Below are 25,849 nucleotides of genomic sequence, written 5' to 3'. Positions count from 1 at the left end.
AAGGAAATTGATGTACCAATGTGTAAACTTTTTTTAAAACATCTTGCTTTAAATATAACAAATATGATAAAAACTTTCCATAAAGCAGAGGGCCCTAAAAAGAGGAGCCCCATCTTAAAGCTGATGAATGATGAGATAAAAACATTTACGTTGGAACTTCAATAAAGTACCATTGTTTTTCCTTAGAGGCAATGCTAATGCTAGAACATCATTGGGTATCTTTGTCGCTGTCAGAGGTACTGTTTATTGTGACACATTAAATACCAAAATAATATAGTATTTGATGTTTATAGATACTTAAAGTGTTTAAAACTAATAAAATTTATGAGTTTCATTTTTTTATAGATAAAGGTCATCACTTCTTACACATTATAAACGATTTTAAGAATAAATTATTAAATTAAAATAATTCTACATCGCTCTATTGAATCTTTCTAATCTTTTAATGCGGAAAGTAGAAATAATTTTAAAATAATTTTCTCAATCCGATGTCATAGAGCCAAGTCAGAAAAAAAAAACATAAAATGGTGAGCTTCAAAGCATGTAACAGTATAAAATAGTTGAGAAAAACACGCAAATTATCAAGTAAATAGCATATCATATCAAATCACACTTAACACGGACCATCAACATCAAACATCTACATAAATTCACAATTTCAAGATATAAATATTCTCTTCTAAAAACAACCTTAATAAAAGCAAAAAAAATTCTATATGGTTTATGGAAGGTGTTTGGATGATTGAAACTTGCAAGGAGAAGGGAATTCGAAAGTTTGGTTTGAGAGATTGCAACAATGTTAGTTTTTGTGCAAATTCTGGTGTGTTGAGTTATGAGGCATGACTCTCTATTTATAGAGGTTCCATATGGTCCATGTAACTTGCAAAAATTCATCTCAGTTCATATGGAATGATGGTTTGGCCATTTGGTTTCAAATAGGACAAAAATACATGTTTGATCATGATGAAAAAGTGGAGTTTTAGGGACCTTTAGCCATGTTTTCTGCACTTAGGAGGTTGCTTCTGAGTGTTTTGATATTGTATGATCTGATTAGAAGCAAAGTGCACGCTTGAATGAAGAGTTGTTGGCATCAAACTTGCTTTATCAAAATAGCTATGGAGCTTTTAAATTCATCCCAAAATGGTATCACAAGTTGGATAAAGCCTCTAATCTTTGTGTAATGAATTATGGATATGTGTAATTGCTTAATTATGTTTATATTTGCAAGCTATATGACCTGTAAAGTGAGATCTTGATTCAATTAACATGTCAAGATCTTCTAGCCAAATGAATAATTATGAGTGGGCTACAATGAAGTGCAGAAAGCATGAAAAATGAATTGCATTTTTTCCAATATCAATGAATCAAGTTCTTCTAGCCAAATGAATAATATGAGTAGGCTACAATGAAGTGTCTGAGATCCTTGCATCATGCTTTGAGCCATAAGACCATGCTTTGACCAAACATAAATTTCCTTAGAAAATTAGGTCAAAGCCATAATTGGTGTACCAGATGAATTTGAAAGTTGTTGATCTTGATTTGAAGCATTCTTGAGCTTGAATACTGATGAGATAATTCACTTGAGAATATGAGAAAATTGAGTCTCTCTGAGAATCTCAAAACCCTAATTGCTTGAGCCTTTTTTATCAATCATCTACCTTATGAAACAAGCAAAAAAGCTAACACATTTTTGTATATTTTAAGGTTAGCAAATGATGCATGAATGATTTTATATGAGATGAATGATGATAATGATGATCATACTTTTTTAGATCAATGCAAATGAAGTGGGATCTTAAGGTCAAAAATTGGGGTATGACAAACATGTATAATTCAAGTGTTTGCATTTGAGTATGATCATTATGTTTTAAGTCAATTGGTTGAGTTAATGGAATAAGGACTATATTTGATGTTGGTTCAAGTTACGTGGGAAGTGGAATCTCAAACTATTTTGAGAAACTTGTAAAATTTGGATTTCAAGTGTGTGATTCGAATCACTCGCAAACCATGATTCAAATCAATTTAAACAAAGGAGAACAAAAAGAATTTTTGTGTCTATGATTCAAATCACAACTTGCACATGATTAGAATCACACAAGTCTTGTTAGCCACTACCTGGTTTGATTCGAATCACACTTCACACATGACTCGTATCATAGAGTTTTCACATTTTCCTATTTGACTTTGTCCAAATTGATTCGAATTAGGGTTTTTACATGACTCAAATCATGACCTTTCATGAATTGAAACATAGATATAACTTGACCCGAATCACGGGAAATGAGTCATTTATTTTATGATCTTGTTCCATTTTACTCGCTCATTTGAATCAAATCAACAGATGTTCTTGACTTGAATCTAATAACCATTTTCACATATTTTTGTGCTTAATCTCCAGCACATATAAAGTTTTTCTTTCATCTCATAACCAAGTGTGTGAACACATTACAACAACAACTTCCATTTTTTAAAACTAAAATCTCTTGTAAATAAATGTATTTCATCTTCAAACTCTTTTTTTGAATTCAAATCTTGACTGAGAAGATATGAAATTTTATTGAGAGACGAGTCTTAAAACTAACATTTCTTGAAGATTTTCAAGAGGTTTACAAGATTGATGCGTGGAAGCCTACACATAAGGTAATATTTCTTGTCAATCTTCGAACATTTCATCATTCAAGAAATCAGTAAGAGCAAGGGGGATTTCCACATACAAAGACTTTGAGAAGATTGGTGAAGCTGGAGGATTCAAGAAGTAAGAATCAAGTAAATATTTCATAGAGAGTTCATCATCAAGTTTGTGTACAAGACAAGATTCAAATAATAGATTTATTTTCTCAACATTATTATGGATTCTATGATTGTATGAACTCATGTAATATTTGTCAAAGTATATTAGAATAAAAAAATTCAATGGAAAACGATTAGAGAGTGGAGTAGGCTCCTGTGAGAATGGTAGAGTTGAACCACTATACACTCGGATTAGTTACAAAAGTTTAGGTTTTGTTAGAATCAGAATCTATTTGTGTTTAAGTGCTGATTAAAATCTATAAATTGTGGTGTTAGAGTATTGTAGCAATTGGATTTTTCTAAGAACACATATCTTCTAATTTGTAATGTATCAATTCATTGTAGTTTGTAACTCTTTGGATATTATTTCTCATCAATCTAAGATATTTGCTAATTGTGTAAGTGTATTCGTGATTAATTTCCAATTCAAGCATAAAGTCTCTAGTTTTTGCTATAAGACTTTCACATTGAAAAACTATGATATTTGACTTTGAAAATCAGTCAAATATTTAAAAGGGTTTATTCATCCCCTCCCTTATACGCTATATTCCTAGACAACACACATGTATCTTTATTCCTCGTGAGGCGGCGAGCGTTTTTTAATGAAGCTCCTCTCTTTATTATCTCTTAGATATTTTCATTGTTGTCTCCAACTTTTTCTTTGTAGGAAACCTAAGGACACCGGAGGAAATCACATTTAGAGTCGATTAAAAGTGTTGGATTCCTACAAGGGATCCTTGTTGCCTTTGGAGGAGATTAAAGTGGTGGATCCATGTGAGGGATCCTTCCCATATTTGGAGGAGATTAAAGTGTTGGGCCCCTACATGGGGTCCTTGTCTACCTTTGAGGCGAGGAAAACGTTGAGCCCTACGAGGGATAATTGCCACCCTTCAAGGCGATAAAGAATGATGGGTCCCTATGAGAAATCCTTGTCGACCTTCTAAGAAATTAAAAACTATGGGTCCCTACGATGGATCCTTTCCTCCCTTTGAGGCAATAAAAAATATTGGGTCCCTATCAGGGATCCTTGTTTCCCTTCTATGCGATGAAAATGCTAGGTCCCTACAAGGGATCCTTGTTGTCCTTTGAGGATATTAACATGTTGGATCCTCCTAGATGGGTGGATCTTTTCCACCTCTTAAGTGATTAAAGATGTTATATCCTCATAAAAGGATCCTTGTCGCCCCTCTATGCGATTGAAAATTTTGGATCCTCCTAAAAAGGTCCTCATTTACCTTTAAGGTAATCAAAGCACTTAAACGTCAATGAATGGCCCAAATAAGGCTCCAGGAAAATTATACAAAAACGTCTAAAAGAACACAAAAAACAATTAAGTTAAAGACTCCTAAAAGGAACATTAGTTCTAGCTTTTACAACCAAAAAAAATCCATACGGGCATGGATACATGATAAGCACAAAGGCCGAAAAAAAAAGAACAAGAAATTTAATTATTAGCCATCCTCCAGGATTTCATCCTCGAAGAATACTTCTATTAGGTGGGGATTCTCGGCTTGCCTCCTCCCATTATTGCATCACCAAGAAAACCATCTTGAGCACCTACAACTAAGGGAGATTCTTTGTGCTCTTGTGGAGACGTCTCCTCATCATCTGATCAGTGGTTTTTACACGTTTATTTACCGTTGATTTTAGTAGTCTTTGCTTTATATTGTCAAGTGTTTTACTTCATTCTTCTACATTTTATGTTTTGGTTGTGTATTTTACTGTTTGCAGGCTTAAAGGAATAAACCGAGACAAATCAATGCCAAAAAGTACAAAAAGGGGAGTTTCGAAGGAAGTGAAAAATCAAGCTACATGAGGTCTGACACGACCACCTGTGTCACCTGAAACTGGTCGTGCTAGGATGAAGCGTAGCAAAGAAATTGCAAAAGAGTTGAAAGTCACGGGGCTGACACGGCTCGTGTTAGCAAGTGTGAGATCTGGAAATTTTCAGCATGTTTCTCATCATGATATGCGTGTAGTATTTTGATCATAACTAGAGCTCCGTAACTCGGAATGACGCGGTTCCGGTGGCAAAATTTCGCTAACAAAAAGGGCTACAACTTTGACGAAGAACACAAAGCCAAATTCTGAAGTTAAGGGCTTACACGGCCCGTGTTAATTAACACAGCCACCCGTGTTGATAGGTCTGGGCAGATTTTCAAAATTACGTCAGTCAGTGAATCAACACGGGCACCCGTGTTAATCAACACGGCCCGTGTAGATGGATGCGGACAGAAACTTCACTTTTTGACCTGTTTCAATATGTCCTGTCATTAAGGGTACTTTGGAATTTTTGTGGACACTGAGACTGATACTAATACTATTTAAACGAAGTTTGTGTAAGGAGAGAAGGACTTTTTGGCGAGGAGAAGACAAGATTGAAGATTGGAGAAAACAAGGGTTTGGGAGAGAAGAAGGTCTTCATGAACGGAAGAGATTGAAGATCAACTTTCATCTCAATTCTTGTAATGTATCTATTTTATATTTTGTTTTCTTTGAACAATCACACACTATACCCCTAGCATAATACTCATATTTGTCAAAAAGCCAATTTACTTTTCTGCTTATTTTAATTATTGTTTAGTGACAATTTGCAAACAAAACCCCAACATTAGTTTTTTTTTAATTGAACTATAATTTGAACTCGATATTACTACGCAGTCCTTGAGATCGACATTTGGGGAATTTCCCTATTATTACTACAGAGGCAAAATAGTACACTTGCTATTTTTCCGATCGTGTTTTTGGCGCCGTTGCCGGGGACTGCCAAAATATAGAGTTTTGATTTTAGTTCAATTGAAATTTTGTTACTCGTTAACTAAAAATTTGTTTTTAGTTTTTGTTTATTTGAATTTGATTTTATTATAAAAAAAAGAAAAAGAAAAAAAAAGTCAGATTATTTTTCCGTCATGAATTCTTCTATACTTTGCTACTAACAAATTGTCTGAGTTTTGTAGCTATGTATTGTTTTGACACATTGCCACCTGTATCTCCTGCATGTTGGTCGCCTGATTCAGGAGTCACTTTGGAAGAGGCGACTAAAATTTTTAAAGCATATAAGAGAGAGGTAAGAATCCTTATGAATGAATGTAAGGAAGCTAACTTTTATCCAGATAGGTTTATTTGGAGAAAGTTAGAGTTGGAAGAAGAATATGTGGAACCAGAAGAAAAATGCATAATATCAAATGAAGAGGATGCAGTAAGAATAGAAGAATTTGAGGTAAAAAAGAAATATGGGAAAGAAGAAATAAGGAAACTTGAAGATGATCGAGTTTTGGACAAAACCACAAATTTAACAAATTGTGAAGATGTGGTCACCCAACAAGAAAATCTTCAACAAGAGAGTATCCTCGAAAACTATTTTTACAACAAGGCAGATGAAAGACAAGAAATTGACAAAGTACTGGAAGACATTTATGCATTGTTCAATAAAATCAAGCTAAAATGGACTTGGCAGCAACATCATCAATACTTTAAGTTCATGGGATTGCTACCAAACAAAAGAAAGAAAAAAGATGATGTGTTCTTTGTGTCATATATGCCACCCTGACAAGGGGAATGGATCATCGAGCCATGCGACGTTAAACGAAGCGCTTCGTGGGAGGCAACCCATGCTTTTAACAACTTAGTTTTCTTTTTGTGTTTTCTTGTTTTTTGTTTCAGGAAATAAAAAGGGGGACTTTCTAGTGAATGCAAGGAAGCTGCAGTTAGAGTTGCACTACCCTCTATGGGTCACCCCTCTCGGGCTTGTTCTGAAACATTGGGGCCAATGTTTAGTTCAAGTTTGGGGGAGGATTTACTCTTGCATTTTTCTTTTTATGTTTTTGTTATGATATGTAAAACCAAACATTGAGTTCTTCCCAAATTTTGACCGAAATTTTAATTTTTGTTAAAGAGTTTTGATCTTAAAGAGCGACCGGGAATAATATATAGAGATGAAGGGAGGATTGTTTGAGGACAGGAAGTTCGGAATAATATGACAAGAAGAGGTTTGTTTAAACACCCTTGGTTCCCTAAAAGAAATACGAGTCTAATGTGTAGATTTGCACCATAGTACTTGTCTCCTGAGAAGTACTCCTCGAGTAGTTTATTGATACAGTCTGGCATAATTCAGATTCACATGCATGATGACTGGTTGAGAAAAAAAATTGATAAAGTTGGCACCAGATGATGAAAAGGCGGTAAAAGGCAACCGACTCGCTAAGTTGGGTAACCATCACCCGGTTATTCAGCCCAAAGGAGGTTGATCCCCAAACATCGTCCAAAAAGGACAATAAATAACTACAAAGTTTGAAAATTTCATCGGTAATTAAAAGTAGCAAATGTTGCTCGTTTGGTTCCAGAAAAAGAAAATAAAAAGCCTTGATTCGTCTCATGCATGTGATGATCATTATAAGAAATGCAGTGCCTTAATGTGATTGTTCGAATGAAAGAGGAGGAAAATCGGAAAGAGACTTAAGTGCAAAGCATAGTTGGAGAGGTATCCGAAAGGGGAGCTTAAGGTTTAATGTTCTAGTAGAAACTTGTCGCGTCATGTGAATACCGGACCAATTGTTTCTTGATCAATACAAACAGATATCTCACGTATGAACACCGGTGTGCCTGGAAGGTTATTTTCTCTTGTAATTGTCGCTTGAGGTCAAGCAACAGTTTAAGTTTGGGGGAGTTTGATCAGTGGTTTTTACACGTTTATTTACCGTTGATTTTAGTCGTCTTTGCTTTATATTGTCAAGTGTTTTACTTCATTCTTCTACATTTTATGCTTTGGTTGTGTATTTTACTGTTTGCAGGCTTAAAGGAATAAATTGAGACAAATCAATGCCAAAAAGTACAAAAAGGGGAGTTTCGAAGGAAGTGGAAAATCAAGCTACATGAGGTCTGAAACGACCACCTGTGTCACCTGAAATTGGCCGTGTTAGGATGAAGCGTGACAAAGAAAATGCAAAAGAGATGAAAGTCACGGGGCTGACACGGCTCGTGTTAGCAAGTGTGAGATCTGGAAATTTTCAGCATGTTTCTCATCGTGATATGCGTGTAGTATTTTGATCATAACTAGAGCTCCGTAACTCGGAATGACGCGGTTCCGGTGGCAAAATTTCGCTAACAAAAAGGGCTACAACTTTGACGAAGAACACAAAGCCAAATTCTGAAGTTAAGGGCTTACACGGCCCGTGTTAATTAACACAGCCACCCGTGTTGATAGGTCTGGGCAGATTTTCAAAATTACGTCAGTCAGTGAATCAACACGGGCACCCGTGTTAATCAACACGGCCCGTGTAGATGGATGCGGACAGAAACTTCACTTTTTGACCTGTTTCAATATGTCCTGTCATTAAGGGTACTTTGGAATTTTTGTGGACACTGAGACTGATACTAATACTATTTAAACGAAGTTTGTGTAAGGAGAGAAAGACTTTTTGGCGAGGAGAAGACAAGATTGAAGATTGGAGAAAACAAGGGTTTGGGAGAGAAGAAGGTCTTCATGAACGGAAGAGATTGAAGATCAACTTTCATCTCAATTCTTGTAATGTATCTATTTTATATTTTGTTTTCTTTGAACAATCACACACTATACCCCTAGCATAATACTCATATTTGCCAAAAAGCCAATTTACTTTTCTGCTTATTTTAATTATTGTTTAGTGACAATTTGCAAACAAAACCCCAACATTAGTTTTTGTTTAATTGAACTATAATTTGAACTCGATATTACTACGCAGTCCTTGAGATCGACATTCGGGGAATTTCCCTATTATTACTACAGAGGCAAAATAGTACACTTGCTATTTTTCCGATCATCATCCACTGATAGGTCGTCACAGATAACTTTAAAAACATCTAACATGCCCAGGTCCAATATGGGATATAAGAATGATATATATTCCTTCTCGCACCCGAAATAAGAACCAAAGGTCTCCACCAAGTCATACTTGAACTCTGAAACCTCGCCCTATAATTCATTTTTAGAGCGAAGGGCGTCCTCTAAAGGTAACCACAGAGACTCCTCTTTGGTGGTGATTTACTTGATTTAGTCTAAAAAATGGCCAACTTGTTTGTCCAAGATTCCTTATCCTTTTGCAAGGTCTCAAGCAACTTCTGGATTTTGGAGTAATCCTCCTCATATTTCTTGAGTTTCACCCTCAACTCTTTTTCGACATGGTCTTGTCTCTTTCAATCGACATGTTCAACATCAACTCCCCCTCAACAAGTGGTTATCCTTCATGTGGGTAAGCAAGCTTGGAGGACAACTTAGTACTGAGGGTCTTATAGTCACCAGGGAATTTCTCAGAGAGATGGAGGTAATATTCAGTAAATTGAATGGAGTCAAAACTAAAGTGGGTTCACAAAGAAGGTTGGGGTGGCGGAGCCTCGCCACCAGGGTAGTTTTGAGCACCCATCTACTTTGGGATAGGTGTAACAACTCCTCCATAACAGTCAGGGAAGGATCCCCCTTATACTTATGGTCCTAAGAGTTGGGAGATTTAAGAAGTTATTCTTCAGCCCACTTTTTCTTTCCTTCGACAATTAATCCCTCAGGATGGCTCTGGGGCTTTATATTCTATCATATATCTTCCTCTAGTCCTCTAAAGAAATATTCACCATCTAACATGCAAGAAAATACATAAAGGTTACATAGCACCTGAGGATACCTATAAAATCACCAAATTATTTAAACTTACTAGAGTATTTATAAAGGGAATCATCGCCCTCTCATTCGTGCAAACTTTTCATTCCAATTCATATGCTAGTTAGGGTGGGGTTTGAACGAGGCCTTTCCCAAAAATCCACCTAGGGTTACCTAGCCCTCTTTTCAAGGCCTAATGGCGTAAAATGGGATAAACACCCTAAAAATGAGTGAAACTTCAAGCCCTTGGCACAATATTTCTAATCCCCTAACAAATCCCCGATTGTTAGGAACCAGCTGAGAAAGCGCAATATTGAGGACTCTCAGGACTTCCATTTTAAAGGAGAAAAAGGGAAAATAACCCAATGTCTTTGATGAGGAGGAGGTATAAATAAAAGTAAAGAGAGGGATAGTTAAGAGGGGTGGACATGGTAACCCTTTCTCATGGTGAACAAGCCTCCAAATTGACCAAATCTCCGTCTTCTAAAGAAGAGACGACCACATACGTCCAAAAAGAAAAAAAATCTTCTCCTCGATGGTTTAAAAAGATCCAATATCTTCGACCTCTTTAGACATAATAGAGGGGGAGTCCATTATCTCTTTGTTCCTAGGAACACATAAGAACAAAAAGAAATCACTATCATCATCGCAATTGTTAATAAGACTACCAAAACCCCCAATCTCACAAAATCAAAATTCTACACCAATCTAAAAGTATTTTGCCTAACATCCCTAACCATAGTTGTTACAAAGGTGAAATATAGAAGGAATCAACACCTAAAAATGTTGCGAATAAGGAAGAAGCTGGAGGAAGCTTGTTAAAGACTGTGCGAGCAGAAAAACTAGAAGAAGTTTGCAGAAAGGTGTGTGATAAAAATGATTAAAGAAATGGAAAAAGGGAACAAGGAAGCCTTTTACAAAGGAATTGAAGCTACAAGTGTTCAAAAACTTTTTCAACTCCCTCAAAAGCTTTAAAATAGCTTAACAGGTTTATGACACGTGTGAAGGCCAAGATTGTTTAGCGTCTAAAAATAAACCATTATTGCTTACATGAAATGAAATTAAGTGTTTCCATTTGAGCGATAGATGTTTGACATTCCCAACTGACACACAAGCTAATTAAGAGACACTTGGTAGAGGGCTGATGAATCACTCTTAACTAAGGAACTCTCCTCAACCAAGGAACTTGCCTCCAACAGAGGGACTCACCCCTAACTGCGGGACTCGATCTTAATTGTTGACTCACCCTTAATTTATGACTCACTCCAACCGAGGGACTCTCCTCAACTAAGGGACTTGCCTCTAATATTGAGGGACTCGCCTCTAACTAAGGGGCTCGTCCCTAACTGAGGGACTCACCTTTAATTGAAGGACTCTCCTCAACTAAGAGACTCGTCCCTAATTAAGGGATTCTCATCTACAGAGGGACTCACCCCTAACTATGAACCCCCCTCTAATGGGGTGTTTTGTCAAAATAAACAATGAGTCTAAAAACTTCACCTTTTATAAGCTCTCGTGCTTGTGAGACTGTGTAATGATATATTTGTCAAGGCCCATGACAAGGCGGTACAGAGCCAAGCTTCATAAGAAAGTCTCCCTTGAAAAATGTGAGGGGTTACATGTACATAACAACTGCATCTGTTTGAGGACTTGGGCACGATTTTCTAAGAAGTAAGTGCTCAACAATTTCCCTAATCAAAATGGAGTGGTTACCACTTCTTATGAGCCCCATAAAATAGAGTGGTTAAATTTCAATGCTTCAAATTTTACGTTTAGATATTTGTATTTTTTTTTTAACATATAGAGAGCTTTAGTTTAAACCTAGCGTTTAGAAATTTGTATTTTTTAATAAAACGCTATAATCGGGTTGATTTTCATTCACTCAATAACGAGCTTCAATGGTTCGAATCATACATTTTTAAAGTCAACTTATTTTGTTTTGTTCAAACTAATTTATATTATTTATTTTGCTTATATGTTTTATTTGCGTAGAACTAGCATCACCACGAGTTCTCAGATGAACCAATCCAACCGATCGATTTTAAGACACTGTCTTACAGCCCAACAATTTTTTTTTGGATAGATAGAGGGTCTAAGCCCAAAAGAAAAGACGACTACAAAATAGCATCATTGGAAGCAGAAACCCAATGGAATCAGAAACAAAATAATTAGAAATAAAAGAAGAAACGTTGTTATAAATAACAAAATTCCTATCAAGAAGCGCATGCTTCGCTAAACTATCCGCACAACAATTTAAAATACTAAAATAATTTCTCAAACATGATTCATTATTAATAATTTTTATTCTTCTACTTAAAATCATTCCGATTATATATCCATAAATATATTAGTGTACACTCTACTATGTTATAATAATCTTATAATTTTGAATCAAAATGGACAATACTATATTATAATAATCTCACAATTTTTAATCAAAATGGACAAATTTACCGACATAATAAGAAAATGGTCATGCTAACCAGTGCTTAAAGATATTCTTTAAGCATTCCAAATAAAAAAAAATATTCCTTAAATAAATTATATTCCAATGCATTGAATATAACTTTTTTTTTTTTAAAAAAAAACTTTGTTATTTGTTACTCCCTCTATCTTACCAGAGACGTCCTCTTTAAGATTTTCACAATTTTTAAGATACTGATTAATTGTGTTGATTTCAATAATAAACGAGTGTCATTTATTAAAATAACTTTGTTAATAATAGGTAGTGACTAGTTACATGAATTAAAATACAAAAAATAAGTAAGTTAATGGAAAAAAAAATAAATAATAAATTGAAATTTTAAATGGACAAATAATTTTAGACAAATAAAAATAGAAAAAATTACATCTATTGTAAGACGTAGAGAGTAATAAAATTAGTTATTTCTATTTCCATAAATATAAATGTTGTTGTTTTTTTTTTTAAACTCTTAACAAATGCTCCGTTAACATTTTGCATAGAAAAATAGTGATACTTGTGTGATCATGCTATAAATCTAAATTACTTAAACACACAAATAGGAAAATATGGAAATAAAAGATTGTTATTATTACAATTAACGAAGTGTGAAACCAAAAAAAATAAAATTGAAGTATTATTTTTAAAGAATAAGTTTTCATATAAAATTATATATTTAATGCATCGAGAATTAAAATATTTAAATTTTTTTAAGGATAATTTTTTTAATTAAAAATATTTAAAGATTAGTATAAAATATTAATTAAAAAGACTTTTTTTTAATTAAATACTATAGATTTATGACTTTTTTCTCTAGAAAAAACTGACACCGTTAGATGAATAGACTTAGTATTTAAAACGGACGGCATATTATAATTGCCTCCGCGGGACCCAAGATCGTGTCCTACCAGTTTGAATTCAAATAATCAACATAACGTTACGATTCCGTACCTAAGGTTCGTAACCCAAAGCTAAACCCGAACCAAAATACTACACTACTGTCCCATTTCCAACTTCAAAAATCACACTCTCTCGTTTTCACAAATTCTCCTTTCTCATTTCTGATTCTTCAGCTTGATTGCGTTTCTTGAAGAAAATGTCAAATTACGCTTTTTAATCTTTTACTAGTTGATAATTTCTTTAGATTAAAGATTTTAGGTTTAGTCCTTTTTCTTCTAATTGTTATTGATTTTTTTATTGTTGATGATCATGATGGAGAATTCCTCAATAAGTGGAGTTCATGATTTCAATATGGCTTCAAGAAAAGCTGGAGAAGCAGGTTAATTTTGAATGTTTTCCATAAATCAATCTGTTACGTTATTACTATATATCTTTTGATTTTGATTGTGTTGATGTAACAATGTTGATTGGAATTGTGCAGCTTTGAGACGCTATGAGGCGACGCAGTGGCTAGAAAGTCAAGTTGGTCCTCTTGGAATATCTAAGCAACCCTCGGAGAGGGAACTTGTTTCTTGCTTGAGAAATGGTCTAATTCTTTGCAAGGCTATTAACAAGATTCATCCCGGAGCAGTACCGAAGGTATTGCAATCCAATGGCACTGTATAGAATGATTAATTGCATATTTTGATTAAATGGAATGTTCTGATTGAGAAATTTGACTGTTTGAATACGACACTTCATATTGTGATGTTAATTTTGTTAGATAGTAGATACTCAAGTACCAATGCAATCACTTGCCTGGGATTCTCAGCCTTTGCCTGCCTATCAGTATTTTGAAAATGTTCGCAACTTTATTAATGCTGCCGGAGAATTAAAGCTTCCAGCTTTTGAGGCTTCTGATCTCGAAAAGGTATGTTAGTTATATGTGCCACAGGCCATGTTTTCATATATGTGTGTGCAAACAGTGTAGTTAAATAACTCTAGTGCATGTTGAAATGATAAATCTAGTGCATATTGATATGACTGCTGCGTTGTTGTTCTTCCTGTAGCAGAAATCACAGTCAAATGTGGTAATGCGGCCTCATTGGAGGTTGCATTGTGGTCATAGAGACATTATTACTATCGCGGCTTAGGTCATGACCATTGTTTTAAAAGCCCTGAATAAATCTAGTTGCTTTTTAGGCTTTTTGTGTTTGGTTTTAGATTAGCATGGTTGAACAAGTGTGTTAGGTCATGGCCATTATTTTAAGGACCCTGAATAATTCTAGTTGCTTTTTAAACCTTTTGTTTTGGTTTAAGATTAGCATGGTTGAACAAGTGTGTTAAGTCATGGACATTGTTTTAAAACCCTGAATAATTCTAGTTGCTTTATAAGCTTTTTGTTTTGGTTTTAGATTAGCATGGTTGATCTAGTGTTTTGGTCATTTGTTTGCAGGAGAGTGTAGAGAATGGATCTGCTGGAAAAATTGTTGATTGCATTCTATCACTGAAATGGTTTCATGAGTCCAAGCAGATGAACAACCAGAGTGGACCCAGCAAACGCCTGAAATCTCCTTTAGTTATGCAATCAATTAATAGAATGCAACAAAGAGCCACAACTGCATTACCCTCTGATGCATGCAGGCGCTTGGATTTGTCTGCAACATCTGAAAATAAGCCTCCTGCTGAGAATAATTTTCAAACACGAGAAGGTTCAATTTCTTAATCTTATTAACTCATGTTAATATCTGATCCAGTTATATGATTTTTTTTTTTTTTTTGAAACACTCGGGTTGATTTGAATTTAATTTTAAGCCTTTAGCTGATGGCTAGCAGCATAGTATAATATTAATCACCAGACTTTGCTAGTTGGCATTTTGCACTTTTAAGGAGAATTTGTTCAGAAATATGCAGACCTTAATTGATATGTTCCTTGGCTGTATAATTAAATACGTAGAAATTTAATTAACTCATATTAGTATCTAATTCAGTGATTTGAATTTGAATTTTTTTTAAACACTCGGGTTGATTTGAATTTGAATTTAATTTTAAGCCTTTAGCTGATGGCTAGCAGCACAGTATAATATTAATCACCAGATTCTGCCTGTTGGCATTTTGCACTTTTAGGGATAATTAGTTCAGAATACTCTAGAGACCTTAATTGATATGATCCTAGGCTGTATAATTAAATATGTAGAAATTTACTATAATTTTCACTAGTTATCGAATGGAAAGTTTTTATTTGAAATCACAACATTCAATGCATTAATGAGTAAAAGGTGTAGGTTCCATTAAAAATATTCTTGCTTTTGATTTTATTTTCTTCATTTGCCTTGTCATAAATTTTCAAAACCTAAACTCAAAGAACAAATAGCTGAAAATATTTTTGACTTGTTGTGTACATCATGGGTTAATCTTCTACTTTAATTAATACTTCACCTTTTTCATGATTCACTCATTTCTTACCATTGGAAAAGCAATAAGTTAAGATATTTTGCTCCATAACAGTTGACCAAAAAAGCATGTGTGTGTATATTTTGTTTTGATGTTTATCTATACAGATAAACTGTCCCTATATTCCCAATTTCACTTGGATAATTGTATTCATGCTATTACTTTCATTGGATGCAACAGAAAATATGGAATCACTTGTCAAGATACTAGTTGACCGAATGCTTGATGCCAAAGAAAATGTCGATGGAAAGCTTGTTGCTTCTATTTGTAATGGAGACCTGGTAATCATAAATTATCATTAACATATTGAAATACATTCGCCAGCAAATGAGTATTTTGTCAACCACCTAATCATTACATAGTCTTTACTGCAGGATCCAATAAACCTATTTAATCAGGTTTTGATTAATTGTTGTGGGGAACAGCCATCTACGAAATTCCCTGAGGTTAGTTGAAGATTCGCCAAAGTAATCCTTTTTGGTGCTAATTCTTAATGAGTCATATGCTGTAAACAATGTGAGGTTAAAATAAATAATTGAAAATAAAATCACCCTTGGTTTTTATTTCTGGCTGAAATACGCCCCTGTTAATATTATAATTCTTGATGTATGCTGTTTGTGGTCTTCTTATTATCAAGAGCCAATATTGTGGTCAGAATTTATTTATTGTTTACTATTCTCCCAGGGAAACAATTAATCATGCGGAGGAAACAATTCCTTAATCTATAAGTCATGTTATCAAACCGATCTGTTTTGAGCATTTTGGGTTATTGTCTTATTCCATATAGTAGATTGCATGCTCATTCTACTACGAAAAACAATTTAAATATTTTTAAAAAGATTATTTCATAAAATATTGTGAATGTAGATATGTTTTTTATATTCCAAAGCTTTTCTTATGATACATAACGGAAGACTTATTGGTCTAAAAAACAGTTGCCATTGCTACTAAAGAATTTTATTAAAGAAGGGAATAGCTTACCAACTCATCTCACTACCAAAAGCACAGAGTCAGATGCTTTCTCTGCACCTAAAAGTTTAAAGGTACCATTTTTTTTCTGTAACTTTTCTTTTTTGTTCAAATAAGAATTTAAATTGATCATGTTAAGGACTCTGCCAAAGTTCAACCACATTGACCGCAGATTATGAGAACGTTTGACATGTTGTGTGCTTTCCCTAAAAGAACTTTTAGTTAAACTCTTTTCCCTAGTATTTTCTTTACTACATTTATCTCTAATTTTGAATACTAATTTGGACATTGTACATTTCATAGTGTTCCAGAGCTTGCCTTGGAAAGTGCACATGCAATCACAGGCTTCTCATAGACATACAAAAAAAAGAACTTCAGGTAGGCATATGAGCACTTCGCCATAGGCTTCTACTGCATTTTTGAGATGATATATATTACATACCTTTAGTTTAAGCATGAAACAACCTGCATTTTTGAGACAATGATTATATATTACATATTTATTCAGGATCTTAAGGCTTTGAAGTTGAGAATTAAGAGTGAGTTTGAAGAGATGCAATCACAGGTTCAGAGGTTTTTCAATGATATAGGTGTGCATGGATATTAAGTTTGCAAGCTTCTTAACTTATAGTTTTTAATGATATCATCATTAATGCAACCACAGGTTAAGAGATAGTTTTTAATGATTTTGCGATACTTCATGAACTCAGGAAGTCAAGTAAATGAGATGTCAGCCAAAGCTGTTGGGTATCACAAAGCAGTGGAAGAGAACAGAAAATTATACAACATGGTACAAGATTTGAAAGGTTGGTTTACTTTTAGGGTTAATTGTAATTAAAATAATAAAGGGTCATTTTCTTTTCTTTACCATCCCAGCCTCTAAGTTGATTTTGCCTACCTTTTCGAATTGCAGGTAATATCAGAGTATATTGCAGAATCAGACCTGCGTTCAGGGCCGAATCCAAGAATGTGGTTGATTTCATTGGTGAAGACGGTTCTCTATTCATTTTAGATCCATCAAAAACATCAAAAGATGGAAGAAAATCTTTTCAGTTTAATCAGATTTTTGGTCCAACAGCTGGACAAGGTAGAGTTCTAAAAGCTAAATATTATAGAACTTGTGTTTTTATCTAACCATTACTTCCCCTCTCTATTTTTCGCTCTGTTGAAATTTTACTATTTTGAATTCAGATGAGGTTTATAGAGACACTCAACCATTAATTAGATCTGTGATGGACGGTTACAATGTCTGTATTTTTGCTTATGGTCAAACTGGATCGGGGAAGACTCATACCATGGTAAGATACTTCCTATAAACTTGTTTCAGTTAGACTATAGATCGGTTTAACTTGAATTAAAAATAAGATAAATACTATTTATGTCCTTTGTATTATTTATCTTAGCCATTAAACCATGCAAGAACCAACAATGACTGTTTTACTATATTTGCACACTTATAAGCCGAAACGGTGACTCATCTAATATTTTTCCCATGTGGCAGAGTGGTCCTTCAGGTGGAACATCCAAGGATATGGGGATTAATTATCTGGCTCTTAATGATTTATTTCATATGTCTAATGAAAGGGAGGGTACCATAAAGTATGACATTTATGTCCAAATGGTTGAGATTTACAATGAACAAGTCAGAGACCTACTTGCAGAAGACAAAACAGAAAACAAATATCCTTTGTCATACCCATTATTATTCAATAGGGTCTGAAATAGTTTTTCATTCTGTTGTTCTAAAGAAAAGGTAGGGAAATCTGTTTTATTTTTAGTATTTTGATCTTACTGTTTGGGAGTAGTTTGTCTCCTTAACTAACCTCAAATTAGAGATCCGGAGCTGCAGCGAAGATGGTTTAAGCCTTCCAGATGCTAGATTGCGGTCTGTGAAGTCTACTACCGATGTTATGATCCTTATGAAACTTGGCGAGGTTAACCGTGCTGTCAGTTCTACTGCAATCAATAATAGGAGTAGTCGCTCCCACAGGCAAGTTTTCTAGTGATCTCATTCCTTTCTCTAATGCTTTTGTTTGGTTTAGGAACTTAATGATAAAGCTTTTTGGTGTCTCAGTGTACTTACTGTTCATATTAATGGCAAAGATACAACTGGAAACTCCATTCGCAGTTGCCTTCATTTAGTAGATCTTGCCGGAAGTGAAAGAGTGGACAAGTCTGAAGTCACAGGAGATAGACTAAAGGAGGCACAATATATTAACAAGTCTCTTTCTTGTTTGGGAGATGTGATCACCGCACTGGCTCAAAAGAATTCTCACATTCCTTACCGGAACAGCAAACTCACACTTCTTTTGCAGGATTCCTTAGGTACTACACACTATTGCATATTATGTCAAAGAAAAACTTTGGAGACTCTAATTTGGTTTTTTCCCCATATCACAATATGTTAACGTTTTCTCTGAAAATTTCTGTATTATAGGCGGACATGCTAAAACTTTGATGTTTGCGCATGTGAGTCCCGAAGCAGATTCCTTTGGTGAAACAGTGAGTACTCTAAAGTTTGCTCAGAGGGTTTCCACTGTGGAACTTGGGGCAGCTCGAATAAATAAAGAAAGCAGCGAGGTTATGCAACTCAAAGCACAGGTAAGAGTGTCCACTGTAATTCACAATACAGCTTTTGGTTGCTTCATCATTATGCTGTAAAAGTTGAAGTAAACATGTTTTTCTCTTTTTTTGTATGGATGCCAGGTTGAGAACCTTAAGACTCAATTGGCCAACAAGGAAAATTCTAAACCGATGTTCAATAGAACTAAAGAACCTCGGACTCCATTAGAAAAAACTCCACTGCGACCTCGAAGACTTAGTATTGAAAATAAAAGTGGAGCCAAGTCACCTTCTTACGTTGCTCGTTCAAGAAGACTAAGCTTGGAAGGTGCAAGAACTATAAAAAAGGCATCTGTTGATGTAAACAAAACTTTGCAATTTGACCTAATGTCTCAACAGAAATATCATCCACAGCAAGATCCAAAAGCAGCAGTGTCAAAGCTAAATGGCCAATTGAGCAATGAAAGTTCCATATCAGAGTTGCATGCTGAGGATAAAAGTGGAGCCAAGTCCTCTTCTTACATTCTCCGTTCAAGAAGACTAAGCTTGGAAGGTCCAAGAACTATAAAAAAAGCATCCGCTGATGTAAACAAAACCTTACCGTTTGACCAATTAAGCAACGAGAGTTCCACATCAGCGTTGCATGCTAAAGTTCCTCCAAGTCCTGCAAATATCTATCCGAAGAGTTTGATCGAAGTTGGTAGTGCGCTCCAAATCCACACTCCTAAACTACCTCAAACGCCCGAATCAACACTGCTAGATAAAAATGATTCAAACAGAGTGCCAGGTGACCTTGCTGATTCCATAACAGCAAAGGGAAAAGGGTCACAGTTTAGAAGATCCCTGAGAACAATTGGGAAACTGATTAGTGGCCCTGATAAAAGGTTTTTTTTTTTTGGTGTTTCTAACCTTGTTCACTTTGAAAGATGTTTTCAACTCATTTACTGAATCTTCTAATTTGAAAAATATGCAGAAGCCAACAAACTACGGTTGAAGTGAAGTCACCTACCAAGGGAAGCATTCAAGAAAGTCAGATAAAGTCGCCAGTAGCAACTAGTGAGAGGACAAAAAGGAGGCAATCTTTAACAGGAATTCCATCCGGGCCTAACAATAGGCGAAGATCCTCTCTTGGAGGAGGGAAGCCAGATCCTGTAGCATGTAAGTTAAAACTGCAGAATTGCAATTTTTATTTCTCAATTATACAATGATGATTGCAAAATCATGGAGACCTTTTTTGATCTCTTGGGAAATAAAAAGTACTTATTTGACCTCAAAAGTCATTTATATTGTCAAAAATCATTTTTGAGCCTTTAATATTAATACTAAGTCCGTATTTGTATATGGTTCCATGTGTGTAGATGAGAAGGATGAGAAGGAGAGAAATGCCAGAACGCCTCCTCCTGTTCGTTCAGAAAGCAAGACTGCAAAAAGGTGGCAATAGATGATAAGTGCTTTGACTTGAAGCACACCAACATGCTCCAATTTGGTTGGAGTTTTTCTGTCTTTACATCAACAAAGATACCTTTGTTTTTACAATTTTATTTGGGGGAGGATACTTTAACTAAAATATTACCAAAATGACAAGATACGGTGTAGATAGGTTTGGTAATTTTTGGATTTTGGTGACTTTGTAACTTCTATTCGGCTCCCTTAAAACCAATCACTACCTCAACAAATAATTTATTTTAATTATTCTTTCATCTCCCTCAAATATATTAAAGTTACAAAGTCACCATAAAAGCAAAGTTCCTCAATGTTCTCCTCTCTCTCTCTCTCTCTCTAAAAAAAACTCCAAGGGATCTTACCGTGTAATAATAGTGACATACAAACACATAAATTGAAAATTTCAATTTGATCCCTGAAATTTATAACTTGTCGGGTTGTTTTAACATGGTAGATGTGCCTCAAATTTATATTTGGAAGTCATGTCGTTTTGGGCAAGTCTTAGATTTTTGTTGCGTATTTTACAAAAAGAATTGGGTCATATTCCAGCAAGACTGTGGCCTGATTTACACTCCAACCGGGCGAGGAAAATGCTGAATTATTTTGTAACAGCGCCCACAGATCGCGTGAAAGCGCGTCTAGATCCCTTTCCGTGGCCTAAAGATTTCTTTTGTTTAAAAAGACATGTTTAATGTTAAATATTTTTATTCTTTTCATAATTTTAAAAAATATTTTATTTTTCATTTTTTATTCTTTTCATTGTAATTGTTTTAAAAAGTGATTTTTATAGAAATTTATTTGAAGTAGTTTAAAATTAAGTGATTTTTTAAATTTTGATATTAAAATAAAAATTTCAATAAAAAGATGAAATACCTAAAATAATTAATCAATAATTAAAAAAAGGCAAAACAAACGGGCTCATAGTTAACAATAAATTGGTGCTCGACTTCTCACACATGTTTCTTCTGTTTTAATATTTGATGGACGGTTCTCTTATATTTCTGCCATTGTCTTCTATTTCTGGCACGGCCTATGTTTTCGATTTTGCAGTATGGCAAGCTCTGCATGTAATCGCTTCGCTGCAGTGCCGGTGTTCTTTCGGATAGTTTTTGGAGCCGAGTGTGGCAGTTTTTTTTTTCTTCTGTTTGGAGTCTATAGCCTTTTGTGTTTTGATGTGTGATGGATGGAGTTTCTGGTTGGTGGCCTTCTTAATTGTCGGCGTTGCGTCGTGGCTTCTTGGTCTCGGGTTTGGTTTGCTGGTAATTTTTCAGTCTTGCAATTTTTTGAGTTTGGATAGTTTTCTGGTGCAAGAGTAGTTTAGGTGTGAGCTTTCTTAGTTGGACAGTGATTATTTTGGGTTATTCTGATAATATTTTGTACTATTGTTTGGATATTGGCATGTCTCATGCCTTTGTGAATCTTAATAAACTTCTTTAGTGTTTAATACAAAATAAAAAAAAACAAGTCACCTATAAATTGTGATAAGTGTTTGGTTTGGATATTATTAATTATAGTGATGATTTCATACATGAGAAAGAATAAAACATTGATGTATGTAATGTACTACTTATCTATCTATGTAGCGTAGCGCTCTTTCCTTCGTACTAGTAGTTGATAATAACGGTTAGTGGTCCCTGTGGAAACTCCCTAACGAGTCACATGTGTATAAATTCAATAATATCTTCACATTCACAAACTCAGTACGCAACTCTCGAGAATAACGTTAGCACATGTCACAAATGTCACATACATACTTTTGGGTTCCATGAACCAACTTTGTGATGCACTTGTTGTGATGCTAGTTAGATTTTTCAATAATGTATACATCACTAGTATTATATACAAATCGTTTATATAATAATTTCATTAGTTGTTGTGTGTTAAGATGATACTCCTACTAATTAGTGAGAAAATTTTGGAATTTCACTATACAAGAAACTCTGCCTTCTGGCTTACAAGCTCAGAATCAAACATAGCCTTTCATTATCATGTCAGCTTTGCACTGCTGTGATGCACCATCTATCAGATTCCTATATGCCCTTTAGTATTTCAATTTATAAAATGGAAATAAGTTAACCAAACAAAATCTTGCTAACTCTAGAAACAAATGTTAAAGGATTCAAAAATAAAATGTTGTATAAAAAAATAATATCATAAAATCAAACACATTTTTTAAAGTTCCATTTGGATTGTTTTCTGTTTTTATGTTCAAATTTCAAAAATTTATATCAATTTTTTATTTTGAATTTTAAAAGTTTCAAAATCCAAAATTTATTTTAGTTTGAATTATGAACTTTTTATAAACTGAAATCATTTTAAACAAAAAAATAAATATTCAAGATAAAACATATTCAAGTTTAAACTTTTATTGCAAAATAAATAGAATATTATAAATATATAAAGTATATGTTTAAAAATTGTATCGCAAAATTTTTAAGTTTATCCAACATAACTCAATACCCATTAACAATTACATTGACTTCATTGATCAATTTTTGAAGTTTATCCAACATGACTCAATGCCCATAATAATTACATAGACTTTATTCATCAAATTTTGAATTTTATCCAACATGACTCAATGCTCATAATAATTACATAGACTTCATTGATCAATTTTTGAATATTTTACATCCAATATGACTCAATGCCCATAATAATTAGTTGAAGTTAGACCAAAATGAAAGAAAAAACACCCTTCTTTCTTTAATAAACATTACACTAGTATTGTTTGGCAAACACCATAACCTAAAACCACCCACTTTGGACAATTGAATCTGAATTCAAAGTAAACAATGTTCCATATGTATTAATACACAAATATTAGAATCACAATTTGCTACTCTAAATTACACATCCTAGTATCCACAACATATTGCACTAAGAACTTTCCAACTTGTCACTATATGCATAATAAGAACACTTCAAAAATAAACAATAGTATCTTTATACATTAAAGAATGAACAACTAAACCGTGGAATGGAAACATTCACTGTGATTGGTGTTGAAGATTCAAATTCAATCTCAAAACAGTGTACTCATAAGCTCTATGCAACCTTTTTCTGAATCTTCTAAGGTCTAATTTAACATTTTGGCTATCAAGATAAATCTTCTTTGTATATTCCCACCCTTTGTTTGTAATGCTATCAGGGTCACTCAAAATAGGATCACTTTTATCATATCTCTCATATAAAGAACTTTCTTTAGGATGAATTTCATATCCAATGTATTTCAAACCAAGTTTTCTTGCAGGCTCACCATAGTAAGTATCTGCAGCCCAATTAGTCCCAAGAGGAACAACTTGAATGAACACAGATTTAGGTTTCATGAACATAAAATGTGTCATTGCAGCTCCATGAACACCAATCATCACATCACTTTCATTTAGTACCCTATAAATCTTCGCCAATTCCGAAGTTTTCTGAGGCTTTAAAACCGCGACTTGAAATCCAATTTCTTCAGCCATTTTCACTAACAAATTCTCATTGGTTATAGCTCTTGAACCACTTCTAGAGACAATAACCAATTTCGGTTTCTTCCACGCAATTTCTTGCACTCCTTCTGACGGAGATAAGGAGTTTTGTTGTTGTTCCCTTTCCTCTTCGCGAATAAGTCCTTTAATCCGAGGCGAATAAGCCTTATCCATAAGGTTTCTGAAATCAACAATGCTCTTCTTACCTTCCATCAACGACGAATCCACGGCTAGCTCATCATGGATTTTGAGGCCAACAATTGCTTCACTGAAACAATGAGTCCGGTTATCTTTGCTAAAATCTATTGGAGGAAACTCCGATAGATGCGAAAGAATGTCACCGTATTTCATGATCCACCAACTATGATATTCAAGTATCACAAACACAACCTTCTTGTTGAAATGCTGAGAAGTGATGTACAAAGGTATAATTCCGTCGTTGAATTCGTGATAAACGTTCCCAGTGTATCCTCCATTAGAGAAGAACACTGCCGGAACATCATGTTGAACATCACATTTTCGAACTCTCCGCGAATCCACTTTCTTCGAAACAAGATTCAATTCATCAATTGTGTCCATCACACTTGTCTCCCATTTTCTAGTATATGGCTTAATCTTCTCTAATTGAAGCACTTGATCCTCTTTATCTTCACCTTTTCCACCATTAACCTTCCTTGAAACATTATTTTTGTTTATAGAATTGTAGAGGAAGATCGAAGAGGAAGAAGAGTCTGTTCTTATATCACCTTTCATCACACAGATATCAGAACGATAACCAGTTCTGTCACAACATATAGTTCCTGTAGAAACCGAAGAACATGTAGAAGCTTTCACATCAACACCGTTTTGGTTTGCATCATTTTCAGGTCCATTAGAGTCTGAAGAAAAAAACAAGAAAAAACATCAACACAAAGCAAAATAAGAAAAACAACAAAATCTGAAACAAGTTTTGGATTAGAGATGCTTACATAGAAGAGATAGAGAGAAAGAGGGACCAAGGAAGAAAGGTGCGAAGACGTAGCAACAAGAGAGAAAGGTGATGAGGAAGAGAAAAGAGAGAAGCTTAGGCTTTGTTCTCTTGTAGTAAACAGAGGTTGAACATGAACAATCCATGAGAGGAATATGTGATTCTTCATCTTTGGTGGAGTCTGAAGATCTTTTACGGTGGTGGTAAACCATTTTGTTGCTGTTGTTGTTGTTGAGAGAGAAAGAGAGAGAAGAAAGTATAGAAGTTTGGTTTGAGTTAGAGGTGAGAGTTTTATTTGTGGCTTGTGGTGGTGGAAAAGAATGGGAAAGAGAATAAAAAGGAAAGTGGAAAGAAAGAAAGAGTTTGAAAAGTTTCAAAGTTGGGGGAACTCGGTTTTCTATGCTGTTGTTTGTATTGCTTGAGAAACGAGACACGCTCACAGCACAGCTATGAGCTTTTAGTTTACGTTATTTACTATTTGATTGATTCATATCTGGTTGGCTTGGTGTCTTTGCTCTAGTCTATTCACGCGCAGAAATGTAAGACTTTACTTTATTCTCATTATGACTTGGAAAGCAAGAGTGTGTATTTCAAAAAATAATTCATTTTATATATAATATATTTTTGCTTCTTCAAAAAAATATATCATTTTATATTAACAACCCAAACCGAAAATGATATTTATTTTATGTTTTTTTGTTTAAAAAAATTATGTTGAGTATAAATTTTATTTATTTTGAAGGGTAGAAACAGGGGAGGGAGGAGCTAAGGCCCAGCTAGCCCGGGCGCTTGTCCGGGCTCAACCCCTATTTTCTATATACTCCCCACAATTTAATAGTCGATTTTTAGACAAAATCAGGGGCAAAATTAGTAAAAATAAGGTGTGAAAATTAAAACAGGTGAATAATTAATGGTGTAAAGTTTTTGTCCAGGCTGTATAAAATTCCTGGCTCCGCCACTAGGTAGAAAGACATCAATATTGATGAGTTGAATTTAGTAATTATGGAAATTTTTAGTAGTTATTATTTGTTTGTCTCATAATATAAAAAGATATTTATATTAAAAGTGGAATAAATATTTAAGATTTTTTTTCTCATTCATCACAAAAACAAATTAAATAAATGATTATTCATGTAAAATGAAGTTGTTGTGTCACTAGTATTTAATAAGATATTTTATTATTGTCTAATGCATTGAATTTCTTGATCGTTTAACTAAAGGTTAAG

The 25,849-nt window shown here is 34.3% G+C and overlaps 2 protein-coding genes across 3 annotated transcripts; one reads left to right on the top strand and one right to left on the bottom strand.

The window, feature by feature from the left end:
* Positions 1–12,901: 12,901 nt before the first annotated feature.
* LOC131610325 (kinesin-like protein KIN-14L) lies at positions 12,902–20,432 on the top strand. Of its 2 annotated transcripts, none has more exons than XM_058882239.1 (19): positions 12,902–13,155; positions 13,258–13,415; positions 13,540–13,686; positions 14,212–14,467; positions 15,390–15,490; positions 15,584–15,655; positions 16,145–16,252; positions 16,482–16,556; positions 16,687–16,768; positions 16,889–16,984; positions 17,092–17,265; positions 17,370–17,476; positions 17,680–17,860; positions 18,009–18,168; positions 18,253–18,503; positions 18,616–18,779; positions 18,885–19,624; positions 19,714–19,898; positions 20,099–20,432. In XM_058882239.1, exons 1-19 carry the CDS (start codon positions 13,080–13,082, stop codon positions 20,179–20,181), a joined length of 3,216 nt encoding a protein of 1,071 aa, XP_058738222.1. In that variant the 5' UTR covers positions 12,902–13,079; the 3' UTR covers positions 20,182–20,432. The 2 variants fall into 2 exon arrangements, with proteins under 2 accessions (XP_058738222.1, XP_058738221.1); XM_058882238.1 differs by having other exon boundaries at positions 15,572–15,655.
* Positions 20,433–22,945: 2,513 nt separating this feature from the next.
* On the bottom strand, positions 22,946–25,068 carry LOC131610323 (xylan glycosyltransferase MUCI21). Its single transcript, XM_058882237.1, has 2 exons — positions 24,625–25,068; positions 22,946–24,534 (listed from the first exon to the last, which is right to left on the bottom strand). The coding sequence occupies exons 1-2, from the start codon at positions 24,833–24,835 to the stop codon at positions 23,174–23,176; spliced, it is 1,572 nt and encodes a 523-aa protein (XP_058738220.1). The 5' UTR covers positions 24,836–25,068; the 3' UTR covers positions 22,946–23,173.
* Between the last annotated feature and the right edge of the window lie 781 nt (positions 25,069–25,849).

This window comes from Vicia villosa, linkage group LG6, assembly GCF_029867415.1.
Source record: "Vicia villosa cultivar HV-30 ecotype Madison, WI linkage group LG6, Vvil1.0, whole genome shotgun sequence".
In the NCBI taxonomy this organism is placed as follows: Eukaryota; Viridiplantae; Streptophyta; class Magnoliopsida; order Fabales; family Fabaceae; genus Vicia; species Vicia villosa.
Note: the sequence above shows the minus strand (reverse complement) of the source record. Positions and strands in the feature narration are given on the sequence as shown.